This window comes from Haliaeetus albicilla, chromosome W (assembly GCF_947461875.1).
Source record: "Haliaeetus albicilla chromosome W, bHalAlb1.1, whole genome shotgun sequence".
NCBI lineage: Eukaryota > Metazoa > Chordata > Aves > Accipitriformes > Accipitridae > Haliaeetus > Haliaeetus albicilla.
The window spans coordinates 41,513,420-41,533,426 of record NC_091515.1 but is presented as its reverse complement, the minus strand read 5'-3'; the positions used below and the strand labels follow the sequence as shown (position 1 = coordinate 41,533,426).

Sequence of the window (20,007 nt, the reverse complement as noted above, 5' to 3'; positions counted from 1 at the left end):
ATAACAATAAAGTGGGAGAGGAGGTCCCAGCAGAGTCAGCTGCGTGTCAGGCTCCCAGTTCATGCTGCCCAGCCCTGCCACTGCACGATGAAGATCCCTCAGAGTCAGATCCCAGTCTTACAGGGAAATCATATGGGATGGGGAAGGGGCGATGTGGGGGGTGAGGAGAGAAAGAAAGCAGGGAGGGGGAAACAGCCCTTTTCCTTTATAACAGAGCAGGTTCAGTTCACAACTGACACTTGGCTCTTCGTTACAGTGAATTGTAGAGAGGCAGCCTTTTCACTAATTATTAATGATCTGCTAAAGCAGCCACTCTGAAGTCATGTTATTTCCAAACTGTACAACTAGGAAATATCTTAATGAAATGTGCTGTGGTCCAGATCCACAACTGGTATAAAGCAGACCATGAACATTCACACCGGTCCCCTCCTACAAAATCCTTAGCTCCTTACCCCAAGCTATAGTAGTCCGTACTTTCAGCACTGAACCCCTGTGGTGGGTTGACTCTGGCCAGCAGCCAAACACCCACCCTGCCTCTCGCTCACTCCCCTCTCCTGCGGGATGGGGAGAAAATAGAAAGAAGGCAAGACGACTCGTGGATCAAGATAATGACAGTTGAATAAGGAAAGCAAAAACTGTTCACACAAGCAAATCAAAAAGAGGAATTCATTCACTACTTCCCATCGGCAGGCAGATGTCCAGCCACTTCCTGGAAAGCAGGCCCTCATCACGCTTAAATGGTTGCTTGGGAAGACAAATGCCATAATCATGAATGCCTCCCCGTCCTCCTCTTTCCCCTGAGCTTTTATTGCTGAGTGCGACATCATATTGGTGAGTTGGGGTCCGCTGTCTTGGCTATGTCCCTTACCAACCTCTTGCCCACCCCCAGCCTACTTGCTGGGGGGGGGGCAGCAGAGGGGGAAGAGAGTGAAAGCCTTGACAGTGTGCAAACACTGTTCAGCAATAGCCAAAACAGTGGTATGTTACCAACACTGCTTTAGCCACAAATGCAAAACACAGCACCATATGGGCTTCTATGAAGAAAGTTAACTCCATCCCAGCCAGACCTAGTACAACCCTTCAGTTCAACTCCTGATGAAACAGCTGGAAGAGATTAATTTTAATCCTAAACTGAAAGAGCTATGGTACACATCATGTATACACTTTGAGGTTTCTTTGGCCAAAAGAAATGTGTAACCCACCAGTTAGCATGTTAGAGGGTTCCCTTCTGTGTCTTATCCAGAGAAGATGCTAGTTGTTAGAGCTACCAATTACAAAATGTTATTTCAAACCTTATCAGCAGTTTATGCAAGTAGCCCGGAAAGTCCCTGATGTCCTATGTGTCAGCCACATTACACATAAAAGGAAACAAAACAGAAAAAAAGAAAAAAATAATCAAAGACTTTTTGGATAGGTACTGTGTATATTTGACACTTCAAATAACTCGTATGTCTATGCAAAGTGTAATGACAGGTTAAACAAACGTCTAGGTTTTCTAAACCAAATTACCACTAAATGTCAGTTCTATATTTGACTAACAGAGGTGATCAACTTGCATCCAAATTGAACTTCTGAGTCTGTGAAAGTTTCAGTTTAAGATTTTAGTTCGGATTAATTACAAAAATGGAGGATTCAAGCTGCTTCATATCTAGACACGTTGTTTGCTTTTGTATTTAATAAAAATAGCTTTCCCAGTTAGAAAATAGGTGCAGGGAGGGGGCAGGTTGCTTTCTTCAATACTATAGGAATAATTTTCTAGAGAAGCCCCTCAATAGGAACAGTGATGACAAGAAGTTTAACTGATTTCAAGAGGCAGCTACTACCTACATTTTATGAAACGGGCCATCTACAGCGGAGGGCTGGCTTCTATAATCTATAAAGTCATTTTTCCTAGGTTAAAAATATTTCACCCTCTAAAAAGGTAAATATAAAAACCTACAGAAACCACTGATTTCAGTGGGATTTGGATGAGTCACCAGAAGATATCTGACTGAATGCCACTATGTCGCTTACTTTTTCTCTCATCTAACGCCCTCCGTATTTTCAAGATCACCTTCCTTGACGTTTGAGTCATTTATCCACTGTACCATGAACACGTCTTTAATTAGAAAGAAAAGCCCACAATTTCTTTTATTCTTATTAAATTAAGTATAGAGGCTATTCTTCAACACAGATAATGAATTATCCCATTTTGGATACACAACAGCTTTATCTGAGCTTTTTTGCTTGCTTTCTTCTACTATACTATGACAGACACCATAGCATTTCTGTTACAGAAACTTTTTTGTTTGTAAACTTCCATAACTTCACTTTGCTTTGTTCTATTCGCTCAGGAACAATGGAAGAGTAACTGAAGGTTTTCATCCTCTCTTTCCCGCAAGGGAAAGTCTGGCCTCACCCTTGATCTCTGGACGACATCAGTTTAGGAGATTTTAGACTGACTACTGATGAGCAACTTGCCATGGGTGCCACCCAGAACATGAGAGTCCATTCTCAAGTGGGAAAGCAGGAAGAAAATCTGAAATTATTCCCTTTTTTTATTTCTAGCCGAATACCCAGAGATGAGCACAGAAGGAAACAAGACAAGTGAAATCCTGGACTTCCTGAAGGAAGTGAGGATTTTGGCAGGTACAACGCTGTGGAAAGGATTTCATACACCATCATTTGGAAATTCATATTTGAACACGCAGCCAAGCTACTGCTGCAAGGTCTTAACCATCTTTGCTCTTATCAAAAATCAAATTGCACCTTTTAAAAATAATTCAAAACGCTAAATACCACCCCCTTTTTAATGGATGTTGTTATGTGAGCTTTTAAAATGACTAGCCATTAGCTGTCACTTCAGATATTTTATAGTGGGTTTTTTCCTCTCAGAAATCTAATTTTTCCCATCTGTTGAGCTTCCTGTCCTGCTATTGGTATAGGTTTGCTTAAGTATTTATCTTGTTCTTGCAATTAGTGGGCTTAGGAAAAAAAAAAAAAACAAAAACCAAAACAAACCTGTTTTCCAATAATAATAATTCCAATAATTGTCAAATGAGATCTGCAGTAATTCTCTCTCTCTCACTTTATACAAACACATACACGCACACATATATATGTAAAAACAGCCTCTTTGGCAAAGCAGCAGCAGGACCTATGGCAATCAGTAAGAGTAGTTCCACCCAGTGTCTAATGAAAAGGTAGAGAAAAACCACAACCCAAACCAGAACAGATGTTTGTCTTAATGTCTTCACAGTTCTGAGCTGTCCATGCTAATTTCTTTGTGATATGGAGGAATATAACAATTCGATTCACATCAATAATTTATTTTATTTCTGAAATTTAATACACTCATTTTTAAAAGTAAACTTTAAAAATATTTAAAAAGGAGAGATGTTAAATTAAATTGCATCTTTCTATTCCAGTTCATTTATCACTCTCATAGAGAGGAAGGTTTACCTCTCTCACTATGAAGAAGCAAACTGTTACCAATTCCTATTTTAGACCTTGAAACTGTGAGAAGATATCCAAATTGTACAATAGAACTTAAATAAAACCTCTGATTAGTTTTAGAACATGCTGTATAATTAGTCTGACTTCTTGTGGTAAACATGGGAATATTCATTTGTTTATTGGCATAATGAAACTATCAAGCAAGTAGATGAAATATCCAAAAGACGGTAACAGCAGTGTCCTTGCCGAGTTCTACAAATAAATAGGCTATCAGCAGTAGATATATTAAAATTGGGATTGGTGACTGATATAGATATATATGAAACAAATGCAATCATTTCCCCATATAGAACACAGCAATCACATATTTTAGTTTACCAAGATTTTTAAAAGATCAATAATCTTGCACGATCAGAGTAGATGAAATTGTTGACTTCTAAATAAAACATGCAGATTTACAAATCTCTTAAGAATCTTTCAGGGTAAACTAGATCCTGAGAACTTTATCTTCTGTTAAAGAGGACACTTAAAAGTATCTTTAAGCAAATATTAAAGACATGCCATGAACAGAGAAGGAAGGATGAAAGCTAAGCATATCTAAATCTTTAATTACTTCACAAAACACATATTCTGACAGTACATTTGTGCAGGACTTTTATCTACACAGTGAAAAGAACATAGGTTCCCTAAGATTTTCATTTTATAAGATCCGTGCAATTCAGATGTGTTTGAAAACGCAGGCAAAATAGGACCACTGAGAAACAATTATGACACCATGTTTTTTCAAACAAACATTGGAAGAACTGAAGCTCTGTTAAACAGCGTGTTCATTCTTAAAACTAAAAGCTTCCCTTTTTGGTCTTGGGTGCTCAAGAGAACTGACTGTAATAGAGAGTGTTAGAGGAAAATATATCATGCTGGACACAACAGCCTGAGACAGGCGAGGCTGCTGCTGCTCCATGTCCCTAGGTCCAAACAGTAGCAAAGCTGAAGATGCATTCCCAGCAGGGACATGCACAGAGCACACATATACACCACATATATACGTATATACATGGCTGGCCACACAGATCACTGACAGACACTCAGAGCACTCACGTGAACAGAGACAGCACCAACAGCCTCATTCTACTCATAGCTGGCCCCTGGATCCGTCTCCCCAGCTGCTGGCACCTGGATATACGAGCCCCTGAGGCCGCAGCCCCACTTCAGTTGCTGGTATAGACCATTGCACGCGCGCGCACACACACACACACAGAGCTGGCCGGGACTTCCCAGGTCCCAACAGCTGACCCCTCCCGTGCTCTCACCCTTAGAGATACACAGGCACTCTCACACCCAGACCTGGACCTCAGACAGTGTCGTGGTTTAACCCCAGCCAGCAACTAAGCACCACGCAGCCGCTCACTCACTTCCTCCCCCACCCAGCGGGATGGGGGAGAGAATCGGAAAAAAAAAGTGAAAACTCGTGGGTTAAGATAAGAACGGTTTAATAGAGCAGAAAAGAAGAAACTAATGATGATAATGATAACACTAATAAAATGACAATAGTAATAATAAAAGGATCGGAATATACAAAACAAGTGATGCACAATGCAATTGCTCACCACCCACCAACTGACGCCCAGTTAGTCCCCGAGCGGCGATCCCCCCACCCCCACTCCCCCCAGTTTATATGCTAGACGTGACGTCACATGGTATGGAATACCCCGTCGGCCACTTTGGGTCAGCTGCCCTGGCTGTGTCCCCTCCCAACTTATAGAATCATAGAATCGTTTAGGTTGGAAAAGACCTTTAAGATCATCGAGTCCAACCGTCAACCCAACACCACCATGCCCACTAAACCATGTCCTGAAGTGCCATGTCTACGCGGTTTTTTGAACACCTCCAGGGACGGTGACTCAACCACTTCCCTGAGCAGCCTGTTCCAAAGCCTGACAACCCTTTCAGTAAAGACATTTTTTCTAATATCCAACCTAAACCTCCCCTGGCGCAACTTGAGGCCATTTCCTCTCGTCTTATCACTAGTTACTTGATAGAAGAGACCAGTACCCACCTCACTACAACCTCCTTTCAGGTAGTCGTAGAGAGCGATAAGGTCTCCCCTCAGCCTCCTCTTCTCCAGGCTAAACAACCCCAGTTCCCTCAGCCGCTCCTCATAAGACTTGTGCTCCAGGCCCCTCACCAACTTGGTTGCCCTCCTCTGAACACGCTCCAGCAACTCAGTGTCTTTCCTGTAGTGAGGGGCCCAAAACTGAACACAGTACTCAAGGAGCGGCCTCACCAGTGCCGAGTACAGGGGGACAATCACTTCCCTGCTCCTGCTGGCCACACTATTTCTGATGCAGGCCAGGATGCCGTTGGCCGCCTTGGCCACCTGGGCACACTGCTCGCTCATCTTCAGCCGGCTGTCAGCCAGCACCCCCAGGTCCTTTTCTGCCGGGCAGCTTTCCAGCCACTCTTCCCCAAGCCTGTAGCGCTGCATGCGGTTGTTGTGACCCGAGTGCAGGACCCGGCACTTGGCCTTGTTGAACCTCATACGATTAGCCTCGGCCCATCGATCCAGCCTGTCCAGATCCCTCTGTAGAGCCTTCCTACCCTCGAGCAGATCAACCCTCCCTCCCAACTTGGTGCCGTCTGCAAACTTACTGAGGGTGCACTCGATCCCCTCGTCCAGATCATTGATAAAGATATTATAGAGAACTGGCCCCAAAACTGAGCCCTGGGGAACACCGCTTGCGACCGGCCACCAACTGGATTTAACTCCGTTCAACACAACTCTCTGGGCTCAGCCATCCAGCCAGTTTTTTACCCAGCAAAGAGTACACCTGTCTAAGCCATGAGCCGCCAGCTTCTCAAGGAGTATGCTGTGAGAGACAGTGTCAAAGGCCTTGCTGAACTCGAGGTAGACAACATCCACAGCCTTCCCCTATGACCAGGTGACCCGCCCAGTGGATGAGAAGGAGATCAGGTTGGTCAAGCAGGACCTGCCTTTCATGAACCCATGCTGGCTGGGCCTGATCCCCTGCTTGTCCTGCACATGCCGTGTGAGCGCACTCAAGATGAACCGCTCCATAATCTTCCCCGGTACCGAGGTCAGGCTGACAGGCCTGTAGTTCCCCGGATCCTCCTTCCAACCCTTCTTGTAAATGGGCATCACATTGGCAAGCCTCCAGTCATCTGGGACCTCCCCTGTTGACCAGGACTGCTGATAAATGATGGAGAGTGGCTTGGCAAGCTCCTCTGCCAGCTCCCTCAGTACTCTCGGATGGATCCCATCTGGTCCCATAGGCTTGTGAGTGTCCAGGTGGCAAAGCAGGTCATTCACTGCTTCCTCCTGGATTATGGGGGGTATATTCTGCTCTCCGTCCCTGCCTTCCAGCTCAGGGGGCTGATTACCCTGAGGATAACTGGTGTCACTATTAAAGACTGAGGCAAAGAAGGCATTAAGTACCTCAGCCTTTTCCTCATCTCTGGTGGCAATGTTCCCCTCTGCATCCAATAAAGGATGGATATTCTCCTTGGCTCTCTTTTTGTTGTTAACGTATTCGTAAAAACATTTTTTGTTGTCTCTTACAACAGTGGCCAGACTGAAGTTCTAGCTGAGCTTTTGCCTTTCTAATTTCCTCTCTGTATGACCTAACAAGATCCCTGTACTCTTCCTGAGTTGCCTGCCCTTTCTTCCAAAGATGGTAAGCTCTCCTTTTTTTCCGGAGTCCCAGCAAAAGCTCCTTGTTCAGCCAGGCCGGTCGTCTTCCCCAACGGTTCGTCTTGCGGTGCATGGGAATAGCTTGCTCCTGAGCCTTTAAGACTTCCTTCTTAAAGAATGTCCATCCCTCCTGGACCCCTTTGCCCTTCAGGACTGTCTCCCAAGGGACTCTCTCGACCAGTGTCCGGAACAGGCCAAAGTTTGCCCTCCGGAAGTCCATAGTGGTGGTTTTGTTGACCCCCTTCCTTACCTCACCAAGAATCGAGAATTCTATCATTTCATGGTCGCTAAGCCCGAGACGGCCTCCGACCACCACATCTCCCACCAGTCCTTCCCTGTTTGTAAACAGTAGGTCTAGCGAGGCTCCTCCCCTGGTAGGCTCACCTACCAGCTGTGTCAGGAAGTTACCTTCCACACGCTCCAGGAACCTCCCAGACTGCTTGCTCTCTGCTGTGTTGTATTTCCAGCAGACGTCCGGAAAGTTGAAGTCCCCCACGAGAACAAGGGCACACAATTGTGAGACTACTGCCAGCTGCTTGTAGAATGATTCATCTGCCTCTTCAGCCTGGTTGGGTGGTCTATAACAGACTCCCAGCACAATATCCCCTTCCCCCTTCAAACCTAGTTTAAAGCCCTCTCTATGAGCCCCGCCAACTCATGAGCGAGAATCCTTTTCCCCCTTTGAGATAGCTGGACTCCATCTGTCGCCAGCAGGCCCGGTGCCGTGTAAACCTCCCCATGATCAAAAAAACCAAAATTCCACCGATGGCACCAGCCTCTGAGCCACGTGTTAATCAGGTGTGTTTTCCCATTCCTTTCAGTATATTTCCCTGCCACTGAAGGGACTGAGGAAAACACTACCTATGCTCCCGATCCTTCCACTAATCGCCCCAGTGCCCTGAAGTCCCTTTTAATTGCTTTTCCCACGGTTGCCCCTGGCAACGCCCACGCTGCGTCAGCCTCGCTCGCGAGAGCTGCCGGCTCTGGATGGGTCTCTCTGCTCTTCCTCGGGGTTCCCGGGCTCTGGGAACCTCCTTGTCTGCCTCAATCTAGCGCTCGGCTGCCAAACTTACCGTTGTCGCTGCTGGTCTCGTTGCCAACTGACAACAGCCTTCTTGCTGGCTGGGCACGAGAAGCTGAAAAATCCTTGACTTTAGACTAAACATTACTTAGCAACAACTGAAAACATCAGTGTTATCAACATTTTTCTCATACCAAACTCAAAAACATAGCACTATACCAGCTACTAGGAAGACAATTAACTCTATCCCAGCTGAAACCAGGACAGAGAGTCACTTACCCCCTTGCTCCCAGTCCACTTCACCTACTCCTCAGCTAGTCCAGCTTGATCTTCACTTGTGATCACACTCACTCACATACCTGCACTTGTTCCAGTCGCTGGCACCACAGATACACAGGCCCTCCGACTCATGGTCTGACTCCAGTTGCTGCACTCACACCCCCATACACACACATACACACAGAATAGAGAGCCCTCAGCCAGGAAAGAGTTAGAAAGTGTCGTGGTTTAACCCCAGCCAGCAACTAAGCACCACGCAGCTGCTCACTCACTCCCCCCATCCTGGGTTGAGATAAGAACGATTTAATAGAACAGAAAAGAAGAAACTAATAATGATAATGATAACACTAATAAAATGACAACAGTAGTAATAAAAGGATTGGAATGTACAAATGATGCGCAGGGCAATTGCTCACCACCCGCCGACCGACACCCAGCCAGTCCCCGAGCAGCGATTCCCTGCCCCCCCACTTCCCAGTTCCTAAACTAGATGGGACGTCACATGGTATGGAATACACTGTTGGCCAGTTTGGGTCAGGTGCCCTAGCTGGGCATGAGAAGCTGAAAAATCCTTGACTGTAGTCTAAACACTACTGAGCAACAACTGAAAACATCAGTGTTATCAACATTCTTCACATACTGAACTCAAAACATAGCACTGTACCAGCTACTAGGAAGACAGTTAACTATATCCCAGCTGAAACCAGGACAGAAAGGAATTTAATAAGAAGATAGGACAGACTGCGCTGATCAGGCGCAGGGCATAGCCAGACAAGCGTATTGACCAGCAAACTATTTACATGCAACTGGCCCTTTTTATCCCCTTACCCCTCTATTTGTCCACACTATGGCTTTAATGCCTCTGACATGGAAACACCATTGCAGTTCCAGCCAGGCTTCTGCTCCAAGCAGCAGCACGGCCAGGACTAGCAGAATCTTCTCCAGCAGGCACAGCAGCAGCAGAGCCCATGCCTCCAGTGCAACAATGAAACTTCCAGTGACTAGTTTCTTCCTTTTTTAGTTCAGAAAAAGAGTGGCCAAAAGAAATCCTCCCCTTTGTTATAGGTCTGAAAAATATCAGAAATTACTATATGTAACCAAATACCAAAGGATGGCCCCCGAGCGGTTAGCTCTCGCTGCCACCCCAGGCCCTGTGGGCCCTTGGAGGGCAGTGGGCCCTGGGCTCTCCCAAGTTTCAGGAGAGGAAAGATCTCCTGTGACCTCTCTGATGGCCTGTGGGCACGGCCTGAGGCCGCAGCCTGGCCCAGCTCTTCTCTGTGCTGGGCGTCGGCCACGCCAGGCCCCGAGAGCTGCCTCCTCTCCGGGGCCGCGGCGAGGGCCTCGGAGCGAGGGCGCTGCTGTTTTGCACGTCTCCGGGAAGCGGCGGGGCGGGGCTGAACAGCTCCGGAGCGCAGCGCAGTGCCCATGTTCTGGAGACGGCGCAGATGTGTATGGCGGCGGCGAGGCCGGGAAGCCCCGCCGCGGCGGCCCTTTCCTCACAGAGGGCGATCCCGGAAGCGAGCTCAGCGAGCGCTCTCCCCGCCCACTTCGGGACCCCCCGGGTTTCTGTGGCGTGGGGCACCCCGGCGGCGGGGCGGGGGTAACCCTTACCTGCGGGAATGGTGGGAGACGGGATCCCCGCGCGCGGGGGGGGGGGGGGGGGGGGGGCAGGGCGGATGGGGGATCTCACGCCGCAGCCGGTCTCCCCCGACGAGATGCTCCTTTTTTTGGTCCACCCGACCAATCGGACGCAGCGGCTGGATTCTACGGAAGCCGGGATGGGCCCTTCGTGGCGGCAGCAGGACTGTCCCCTGCCGACCATAACGCATTGCGCAGGGTGCACCACCACCATCGAGTCCTCCTGCGGCTTTAACGCCTCTGACATGGACACACCATTGCAGTTCCAGCTGGGCTTCTGCTCCGAGCAGCGGCAGCAGCACGGCCAGGACAAGCAGAGTTTTCTCCAGCAGCCACAGCAGCAGAGGCCATGCCCCCAGTGCAACAACTGCACCTACTATGGGGCCGCTGCGGCAGCAGCGGGGGATAACCTGCCCTCGCTGCTCCGCACTTCTTCACCCCTCTCGGGCGCCTTCAGGACTCACTCCTCGCTGCTCTCCGCCTCCTCCCGGCAGGGCAGCCAGTTGAACGTCAGCGAACTCACCCCCTCCAGCCATGCCGGCTCGTCCAGGCAGCCCCACCAGTACCACCAGTGCCATAGCCTGCAGCAGCAGCAAGCAGCCAGTCCCAGCAGCAGTGTCAGCAGCGGCAGCACCCACCATCACCACTACCAGCAGCGTCGGGAGAGCAACCCCTTCGCCGAAATAGCCATGAGCAGCTGCAGGTACAACAGCGGCATCATGCGGCCGCTCAGCAACCTGAGCTCATCCCGCAGGAACCTGCACGAGCTTGACCCCGAGTCTCAGCCGCTCCATCCGCCGCTCGCCAGCCCCATAGCCGCTGCCCCGGAGATCGTGGTCTCCAAGCCCGAGCACAACAACTCCAACAACCTGGCGCTCTACAGCTCCAGCGGCGCGAACAACGGCGGGGGCAAGTCCAGCAAGAAGAAGAACCAGAACATCGGCTACAAGCTGGGGCACCGCCGGGCGCTCTTCGAGAAGCGCAAGCGCCTCAGCGACTACGCGCTCATCTTCGGCATGTTCGGCATCGTAGTCATGGTGATCGAGACAGAGCTGTCCTGGGGCGCCTACACGAAGGTACCTGCCACGCCGTCGGACCGCCTTCCTCTCGCTCTCGGCGCCGTCGGCGCAGCCCAACCCACGCCTCCCCCCCGCGTCCCGTCCCGTGCCCCTGCCGCGGGCTCCGTGCCCGCCCCGGCCCGCGGGCGAGGCCGGCTCGCGGGAAGGCGGCTCCGCAGCCAGCTGCACTCTCCTGTCAGCCGTTCAAATCCGTGCGGTCTAGCCGCCCCGCGCCGCCGTCCTCGCGGAAAGGCGGCTGCCGCCCGGCCCCGGCGTCACTTTGTTTCTCTTGGAGCCCAGCGCCGCGGGACTGTTCGGCCCTCGCCCGGCCCTGCCGTGAGACGTCCCTCGCCCTGAGGAGAGGTGCCCTGACCCCCCGGCAGCGCCGTGTGGGACCCACTGGTCCTCCGCCCTGAAACGAGATGCTCCCCCCGCGGTTCTGCAACCGTGAGGCGAGGTGTCCCCCTCCCCCGGCCCCGCCGTGAGGCACCCCCCGGCCCCGACACCGTAAGGCGAGGCGACCCTCCCTCCCCTCCCAGTCCGGGCTCCGCTGCTCACAGTGGGGCTGGGGAGCCCGGCGGGGCGGGAACGGTCCCGTGCGTGTGGGTCTCTGACAGACAGTGGTGTCTTTCTGTTGCAGGAGTCTCTGTATTCCCTCGCTCTAAAATGCCTTATTAGCCTCTCCACGATTATCCTGCTTGGGCTCATTATTGTATACCATGCAAGGGAAATTCAGGTAATGTTTCACTTTATGAATTGCTGAGCGTTTACATATCTGTGGTTGCAGAGTCAGTTTTTCTGAAGGCTTTATTGTGGCAAGTACTTTGCACTTCCCGGTGATTCAGAAAACAAAAATAATCACTTAGTGCTTCCTGAACTTCAGTGAATGTATTTTATCCCTAGAGAGAAATAAGATAGGCTACACGGACACATTCATGCTAGGAAGCATTGCCTGTTAGGGACTGTTACCTGCAATTATGCTAGTAGGATTACTTAGTTCTGAGGTTGTAGCACACTTTCTCTATGACATACCTGCTGTTTTCTGTAGCAGATGTAGGGCAACAGTCTTTTATTTCCCAGTGACTAAATGTCATGCTGTGCATTTTTCTCTGGATAGCAGGGCTAATTATTAGGAAAGAGGCATCAGTAACTTCTAGGTATGTATTCTTCACCGTGCTGTTTCAGATACTAGCATACACTAGAAGAATATTTAAAAAGAGGGGGAAACCTTATGTTGGATTTGGTTTATTTAATGCCATAGAAATTACAGCCACTAGGAAATGTGACAGAGGAAAGCTGTCAAGACAGGTAAGGCTAAAGGTAGGGGGAATTTAATGAACAAAGCTATAGAGTAAGTCTAAAAATACTGTCACATGTCCTGTCCCAGGTACTTAGTTCTAATTTCAGTTGTCTTTTTTTTTTTTTGATCAAGAAATTACAATTTGACATTTCAGTTAAATAGAAACATATAAGAGAGAGTTTTCAAAGTTTTGAAGTGAAAAATACCTTATTTGTAGATACATTGGTGGTCTTGCTATGTCTAATTAGAGATACCTTGGGCTACAGGCAGAAATGACAGTTTTCAAGGGCAAGAACATCTTTTTCAGCAGTACCGATTAACAAAAAAGAGAAATTAAGAATTGTATAGTACCCTTCAAAGGCTCATAAAAATTCATATAAGTAAATATCTCCCCATTGTTTAAAAATCTGAGGAAGCTCAAGAGTGATTGTTCCATCAAGAGTCCAAACTAAATTAAAGCAGGAGATTGCCTCATGAAATATCTTTTTAATAATGCTTTTCTCGGGAGTTTCTTCTACTCTATAGCACTGGGGAAGAAATCTGGATATCTAGGAGCATCCTTTTTTTTTTTTTTTTCCCCCCTTGGAGTCTTTGGATGTCACTTCTTGACACTATCACCTGCATAGAAGGTTATTGGGAAGAAAGAATGGCAGTTTTAGGAGCATCTCACCCTCTTTGGGTCCCTGAAGCACATACATACAGGGAGAACTACATGAAAAGAAATTCCATATGTCCCAGCAATTGCTGAGTGTTGTAATGGTTCCTTGGCACCACAGGCTGTCAGGGATTAAGCCATTTCACAGTTGTTTGAGACAAATGATAGAGCCGAAAGTCTGGCCTGTAGCATTTAAAAATATTGAGCAATGCCTCAGAATATCTTTGGCGAGAGAAAGCAAAAAAGAATACTGTCAGTATCTGATTTAGAACAGAAGGAAAATATGGGGAGGCAGAATTTAACCTTATGTTAGTTTATGTGATCGTGTCCTTTCTTTGTTATCTCATAGAGTATTTGGGCTAGTGTTTTTATAATGATCTGAGGGACAGAGGTTAAAAAAGACATGGACAAACCTGATAAGTGTGTTGAGTAACACACACGTGTTTATTGAAACGGTTGTGGCTATGTTCCTCTCTGCATGTGCCCTGTCATAGTAACTATGATGTATATTATTCAGGTGTATTTTAATGTGCAGCTTTTGATGCTGCACATTGGAAAATATGGTACACAAAGACCATAAGTAGCCTGAGCCTCAGTTACACATCTCTTCCTGAGATGGTCAGATTTAATGCTGTCTTTGAGGGAAGCATTTCGAGCCTACTTAGCCACCAGCACACATTAACATGAAATTTTCTTTATGTGCACTGACATACACAGTGTGTATAGCAAGATATCAATAACCATGAAAAACTCATTTTGCATAGAGACACCAAATTTAAATAAATATACTATGCAAAAAAAAAATCATTTTTATGATTGTCCTGGGTTCAGCTGGGATAGAGTTAATTTTTTTTTTACAGGAACCTGGGAGGTGGGGGGCATAGCCGGGGCAGCTGGCCAAGGAGCTATTCCATACCATGTGACATCATGCTCAGTATATAAAGGGGGAGCGGGCCGGGGGGTGTGCTCTTCTTTTCGGTGGGGGAAGTGGCAGAGCGTCGGGTCCTGGGTGGTGAGCAGTTGCACTGTGCATCACTCTTTTTGTATACTTTTTCATTAGTACCGTTGTTGTTGTTGCAATTTCTTTGTGTTGTTCCAGTAAACTGCCTTTATCTCAACCCTCGAGGTTCCAGGTTTGTTTTTTTCCTCTCCTCCGTCTTCCCCCCTATCCCACCGGAGGGGGGCGGGAGGAGTGAGCGAGCGGCCGCGTGGTCCTTTGTTACCGGCTGGGTTGAAACCACGACAGTCCTTTTTGGCGCCCAACGTGGGGCCACGAAGGGTTGAGATAACGACAGATCTGGCCAGAGCGTGTTGAAACAAATTTGTCATACGCATTTCTTATACTAGATAAATAGATGTTAGTCACAATGTTGATTCAGTTGTTTACATGGTGGCGTTTTGTAAGCTGCTATATGCTCTATGTATTGCCTGTAGTTGCGTATCTCATCTCTGGGAGAGTGATTGGGGTTATCATTTTGCTGTACTGGGCAATGTCGACTTGTGAAATGATTACATCACTGGTCATGAGGTTAAGCTGTTATCTGTATGAGGCAGTGATATCATTTCCAGACTTTGGGCACCTTCTATCGGATTTTATTGGTAATTACACCCAACCCATGGGGAAGTTAGGGGGGGATACTTCCCCCCATCCGTTCCCCTCCTTTTTCTCTTTCCAACTAATGACAACAGTTTTTGAGAATTTTGAATATCCTTGGGATGCGCAAGCCTGTGTGCTGTTAGTGCTATGCCTCCTGACTATGTTTCAGGTCTTGTCTAGGGCTACAAAGAGGCTCTTTAAGAGTACCACCCAGAGATCTGTCCCAAAGCTGGATATTTATGGGTGGCACGGCATGTGGGAGGATGTGGGCAGGTATCTAGAGAACTTCTCACCTCCAGTGACTTGGAAGTTCACTCCCGAACAACTGCAGAACCCTCATGAAGTGATAGAATTTTTGAAAAGAAAATGCTGTGGCTATCCCAGAGACACACAACTCACTACACTGTGCTGGGCCCTGGCCGGTATCTACCAAACCCTGCTTGATACTATGCAGCACCCCCAGGGGGAAAAGGGGGAAAAGATGGAAAACAAGACAACATGCACCGTGGCTACCCCAACCCCGACAACATGCACCGTGGCTAACCCTACCCCGGTGACAGATACTGCCACTAAACCAGAGAACCAACCTGTGCCAGTATCAGTCGCCCCTGTACAGAAAAAGAAACACACAAAGAAATCAGTTCGCTCAGTGAGAGATGAAGATGGACCAGGGTCATCACGAGAACAGGAGGAAGAGGCAGAACCTGAAATAATTACCCGATCTCTATCCCTGAGTGAGTTGCGTGACATGCGAAAAGATTTTAGCCGCCACCCAGGTGAGCACATTGTTACCTGGCTGCTCCGATGCTGGGATAATGGGGCTAGTAGTGTGGAATTAGAGGGTAAGGAAGCCAAGCAGTTGGGATCTCTGTCTAGAGAAGGGGGTATCGACAAGGCGATTGGGAGAAAAACACAAGTCCTCAGTCTCTGAAGGCGACTTCTGTTAGGTGTAAAGGAAAGATACCCTTTCAGGGATGAAGTTACATGTCACCAAGGCAAGTGGACCACCATGGAGAGAGGTATCCAGTACCTGAGGGAATTAGCCGTGCTGGAGGTGATTTATAATGATCCAGGAAATGCGCAGTCACCCACAGATCCAGATGAAGTCCAATGCACACAACCGATGTGGCGGAAGTTTCTACGAAGTGCACCACCAACCTATGCCAACTCATTGGCAGTAATGTCCTGGAAAGAAGGCTATGGACAAACGGTGGATGAATTGGCTGTCCAACTCCGGCAATATGAAGGAAGTCTCTCTTCCTCCCTACGGGCCTGTGTCTCAGCTGTAGAGGAATTGTCCCGAGAGTTCCAGCAATTCAAAGTGGATATGTCCTCCTCCTCACCTGTACAGGCCCGCATTGCAGTTATTGGGAGTAAGCGTTCCTCTGCCCAAGAGAGAGGAGAGAGAAAGTACACACGACGGGCTAACCTGTGGTTTTACCTGCGTGACCATGGAGAGGACATGAGGAAGTGGGATGGAAAACCTACCTCAGTCTTGGATGCACGGGTACGGGAGTTGCGAGAAAAAGCAACCAGAAAAGAAGATTCTTCTTGGAAAACTGCTGCTCCAGTTTCCCGTGAGCAGTCCCCCGGGCGCAGTAGATGGGCCGATCTCATTTCTGATCCTCTTGAAGGGACTTCTGATTCACATGTGCAAAAAGTGGGTAACAGATATTCTAACCAGGATTAGAGGGGCCCTGCCTCCAGCCAGGTGGAGGAGAGGGACAACCGAGTCTACTGGACAGTGTGGATTCGATGGCCTGGCACATCAGACCCACAGGAATATAAGGCTCTAGTAGACACTGGTGCAAAATGTACCCTAATGCCATCAAGTTATAAAGGGGCAGAACCCATCTGTATCTCTGGTGTGACAGGGGGATCCCAAGAGCTAACCGTATTGGAAGCCGAAATGAGTCTAACCGGGAATGAGTGGCATAAACACCCCATTGCAACTGGCCCAGAGGCCCCGTGCATCCTTGGTATAGATTATCTCAGAAGGGGGTATTTCAAGGACCCAAAAGGGTACCGTTGGGCCTTTGGTATAGCTGCATTGGAGACGGAGGAGATTGAACAGCTGTCTACCCTGCCTGGTCTCTCTGAGGACCCTTCGGTTGTGGGGTTGCTGAAGGTTGAAGAACAACAGGTGCCAATTGCTACCACGACGGTGCACCGGTGGCAATATCGCACCAACCGAGACTCCCTGATCCCCATCCATAAGCTGATTTGCCAATTGGAGAGCCAAGGAGTGATCAGCAAGACTCACTCACCCTTTAATAGTCCCATATGGCCTGTGCGGAAATCTAATGGGGATTGGAGACTAACAGTAGATTATCGTGGGCTGAATGAAGTCACGCCACCGCTGAGCGCTGCTGTGCCAGATATGTTAGAGCTTCAATATGAACTGGAATCAAAGACAGCTAAGTGGTATGCCACAATGGACATTGCTAATGCATTTTTCTCCATTCCTTTGGCAGCGGAGTGCAGGCCACAGTTTGCTTTCACTTGGAGGGGTGTCCAGTACACCTGGAATCGACTGCCCCAGGGGTGGAAACACAGCCCCACTATTTGCCATGGACTGATCCAGACTGCACTAGAAAAAGGTGAAGCTCCAGAGCACCTGCAATATATTGATGACATCATCATATGGGGCAGCACGGCAGAAGAAGTTTTTGAGAAAGGGAAGAAAATAATCCAAATCCTTTTGAAGGCTGGTTTTGCCATAAAAGAAATTAAGGTCAAGGGACCTGCGCAGGAGATCCAGTTCTTAGGAGTAAAATGGCAAGACGGGCGTCATCAGATCCCTGCGGACGTGATCAACAAAATAGCAGCTATGTCCTCACCGACTAATAAAAAGGAAGCACAGGCTTTCTTAGGTGTTGTGGGCTTTTGGAGAATGCATATTCCAAATTACAGTCAAATTGTAAGTCCTCTCTACCAAGTTACCCAGAAGAAGAATGATTTTAAATGGGGGCCTGAGCAACGACAAGCCTTTGAACAAATTAAGCGGGAGATTGTTCATGCAGTAGCTCTTGGGCCAGTCCGGACAGGACCAGATGTTAAAAATGTGCTCTACACTGCAGCTGGGGAGAATGGCCCTACCTGGAGCCTTTGGCAGAAAGCACCTGAAGAGACCCGAGGCCGACCCCTGGGGTTTTGGAGTCGGGGATATCGAGGATCCGAGGCTCGCTATACTCCAACTGAAAAAGAGATATTGGCAGCATATGAAGGAGTTCGAGCCGCTTCAGAAGTGGTTGGTACTGAGACACAGCTCTTCTTAGCACCCCGACTGCCAGTGCTGGGCTGGATGTTCAAAGGGAAAGTTTCCTCTACACATCACGCGACTGATGCCACGTGGAGTAAGTGGATTGCACTGATCACACAACGGGCTCGCATAGGAAACCCCAGTCGCCCAGGAATTTTAGAAGTAATCACGGACTGGCCAGAAGACAAAGACTTTGGAATGTTGCCAGAGGAGGAGGTGACACGGGCTGAAGAGGCCCCGCTGTATAATAAACTGCCAGAAAATGAGAGGCAATATGCCCTGTTCACTGATGGGTCCTGTCGCATCGTGGGAAAACATCGGAGGTGGAAGGCTGCTGTATGGAGTCCTACACGACTAGTTGCAGAAACTGCTGAAGGAGAAGGTGAATCGAGTCAGTTTGCAGAGGTGAAAGCCATCCAGCTAGCATTAGATATTGCTGAAAGAGAAAAGTGGCCAGTGCTCTATCTCTATACTGACTCATGGATGGTGGCAAATGCCCTATGGGGGTGGCTACAGCAATGGAAGAAGGGCAACTGGCAACGCAGAGGTAAACCCATTTGGGCTGCTGCACTGTGGCAAGATATTGCTGTTCGGATAGAGAAGCTAGTGGTAAAAGTACGTCACGTAGATGCTCATGTACCCAAGAGTCGGGCCACTGAAGAACATCAAAACAATCAGCAGGCAGATCAGGCCGCCAAGATTGAAGTGTCTCAGGTGGACCTGGACTGGCAACGTAGGGGTGAGCTATTTATGGCTCAGTGGGCCCACGATACCTCAGGCCATCAGGGGAGAGATGCAACATATAGATGGGCTCGAGATCGAGGGGTGGACTTGACCATGGACACTATCGCACAGGTCATCCACGAATGTGAAACATGTGCCGCAATTAAGCAAGCCAAGCGGCAAAAACCCCTGTCGCATGGGGGGCGATGGCTGAAATATAAACAGTGGGAGGCCTGGCAGATTGACTATATCACACTCCCACGAACACGCCAAGGCAAGTGCCATGTGCTTACAATGGTGGAAGCAACCACTGGATGGCTGGAAACATACCCTGTGTCCCATGCCACTGCCCAGAACACTATCCTGGGCCTTGAAGAGAAAATTTTATGGCGACATGGCACCCCAGAAAGAATCGAGTCAGACAACGGGACTCACTTCCGAAACAACCTCGTAGACACCTGGGCCAAAGAGCACGGCATTGAGTGGGTATATCACATCCCTTATCACGCACCGGCCTCCGGAAAAATCGAACGATACAACGGACTGCTGAAAACTACATTGAGAGCGATGGGGGGTGGGACTTTCAAACATTGGGATACACATTTAACAAAAGCCACCTGGTTAGTTAATACTAGAGGATCCGCCAATCGGGCTGGCCCCGCCCAACCAAGACTTCCACATACTGTAGAAGGGGATAAAGTCCCTGTAGTGCGCATGAGGAGTATGTTAGGAAAGACAGTCTGGGTTAGTCCTCCCTCAAACAGAGGCAAACCCATTCAAGGGGTTGTTTTTGCTCAGGGACCTGGGTACACCTGGTGGGTGATGCAGAAGGATGGGGAAGTTCGATGTGTACCTCGGGGAGATTTGATTTTGGGAGAGAATAGCCAGTGAATTGGGCTGTATGATACCTAACTGCTAAATACCCTGCCAATGCATGTCATTGTATCTATAGTGTCTATATGCCATATCAAGGGTATTACTGTAAGAATTACCCAAATGACTGCGGGATGGACTTTGAAACTAAGCCAAGTACAACAGCGACAGAACTCGAACTGACACCCAGCAATTTCCTCAAGATCAACATCTTCGACCTGCAGACTAAGGGCGTGAGTTGCACCAAATGTACTAGCCACAAGTTCCAGAGGCAGCATACAACAACCCACCATCTCACACCATCTCTCTTATCCTGAAGAACTGTTACAACAGATGGAGCCCCAAAGTCATGGACTAAATAAAATCAATGGACACATTAGAGGGATAGCCCATACGCTAAAGGAATACCATTTGCGTGTGTGTGTGTGTGCGGGGGGGTGACGGGGATGGACGCAAG

General features: G+C 48.5%; 1 protein-coding gene across 1 annotated transcript in view; it reads left to right on the top strand.

Moving 5' to 3' along the window:
* Nucleotides 1-10,061: 10,061 nt before the first annotated feature.
* The window catches only part of KCNN2 (potassium calcium-activated channel subfamily N member 2), a 125,349-nt gene continuing 115,403 nt past the window's right edge, over nucleotides 10,062-20,007 (top strand). The window contains exons 1-2 of the mRNA XM_069775089.1: nucleotides 10,062-11,158; nucleotides 11,781-11,876. Coding sequence (XP_069631190.1) covers nucleotides 10,064-11,158; nucleotides 11,781-11,876 — 1,191 coding nt within the window. The 5' untranslated portion in view covers nucleotides 10,062-10,063. The remainder of the gene's footprint in view (nucleotides 11,159-11,780; nucleotides 11,877-20,007) is intronic.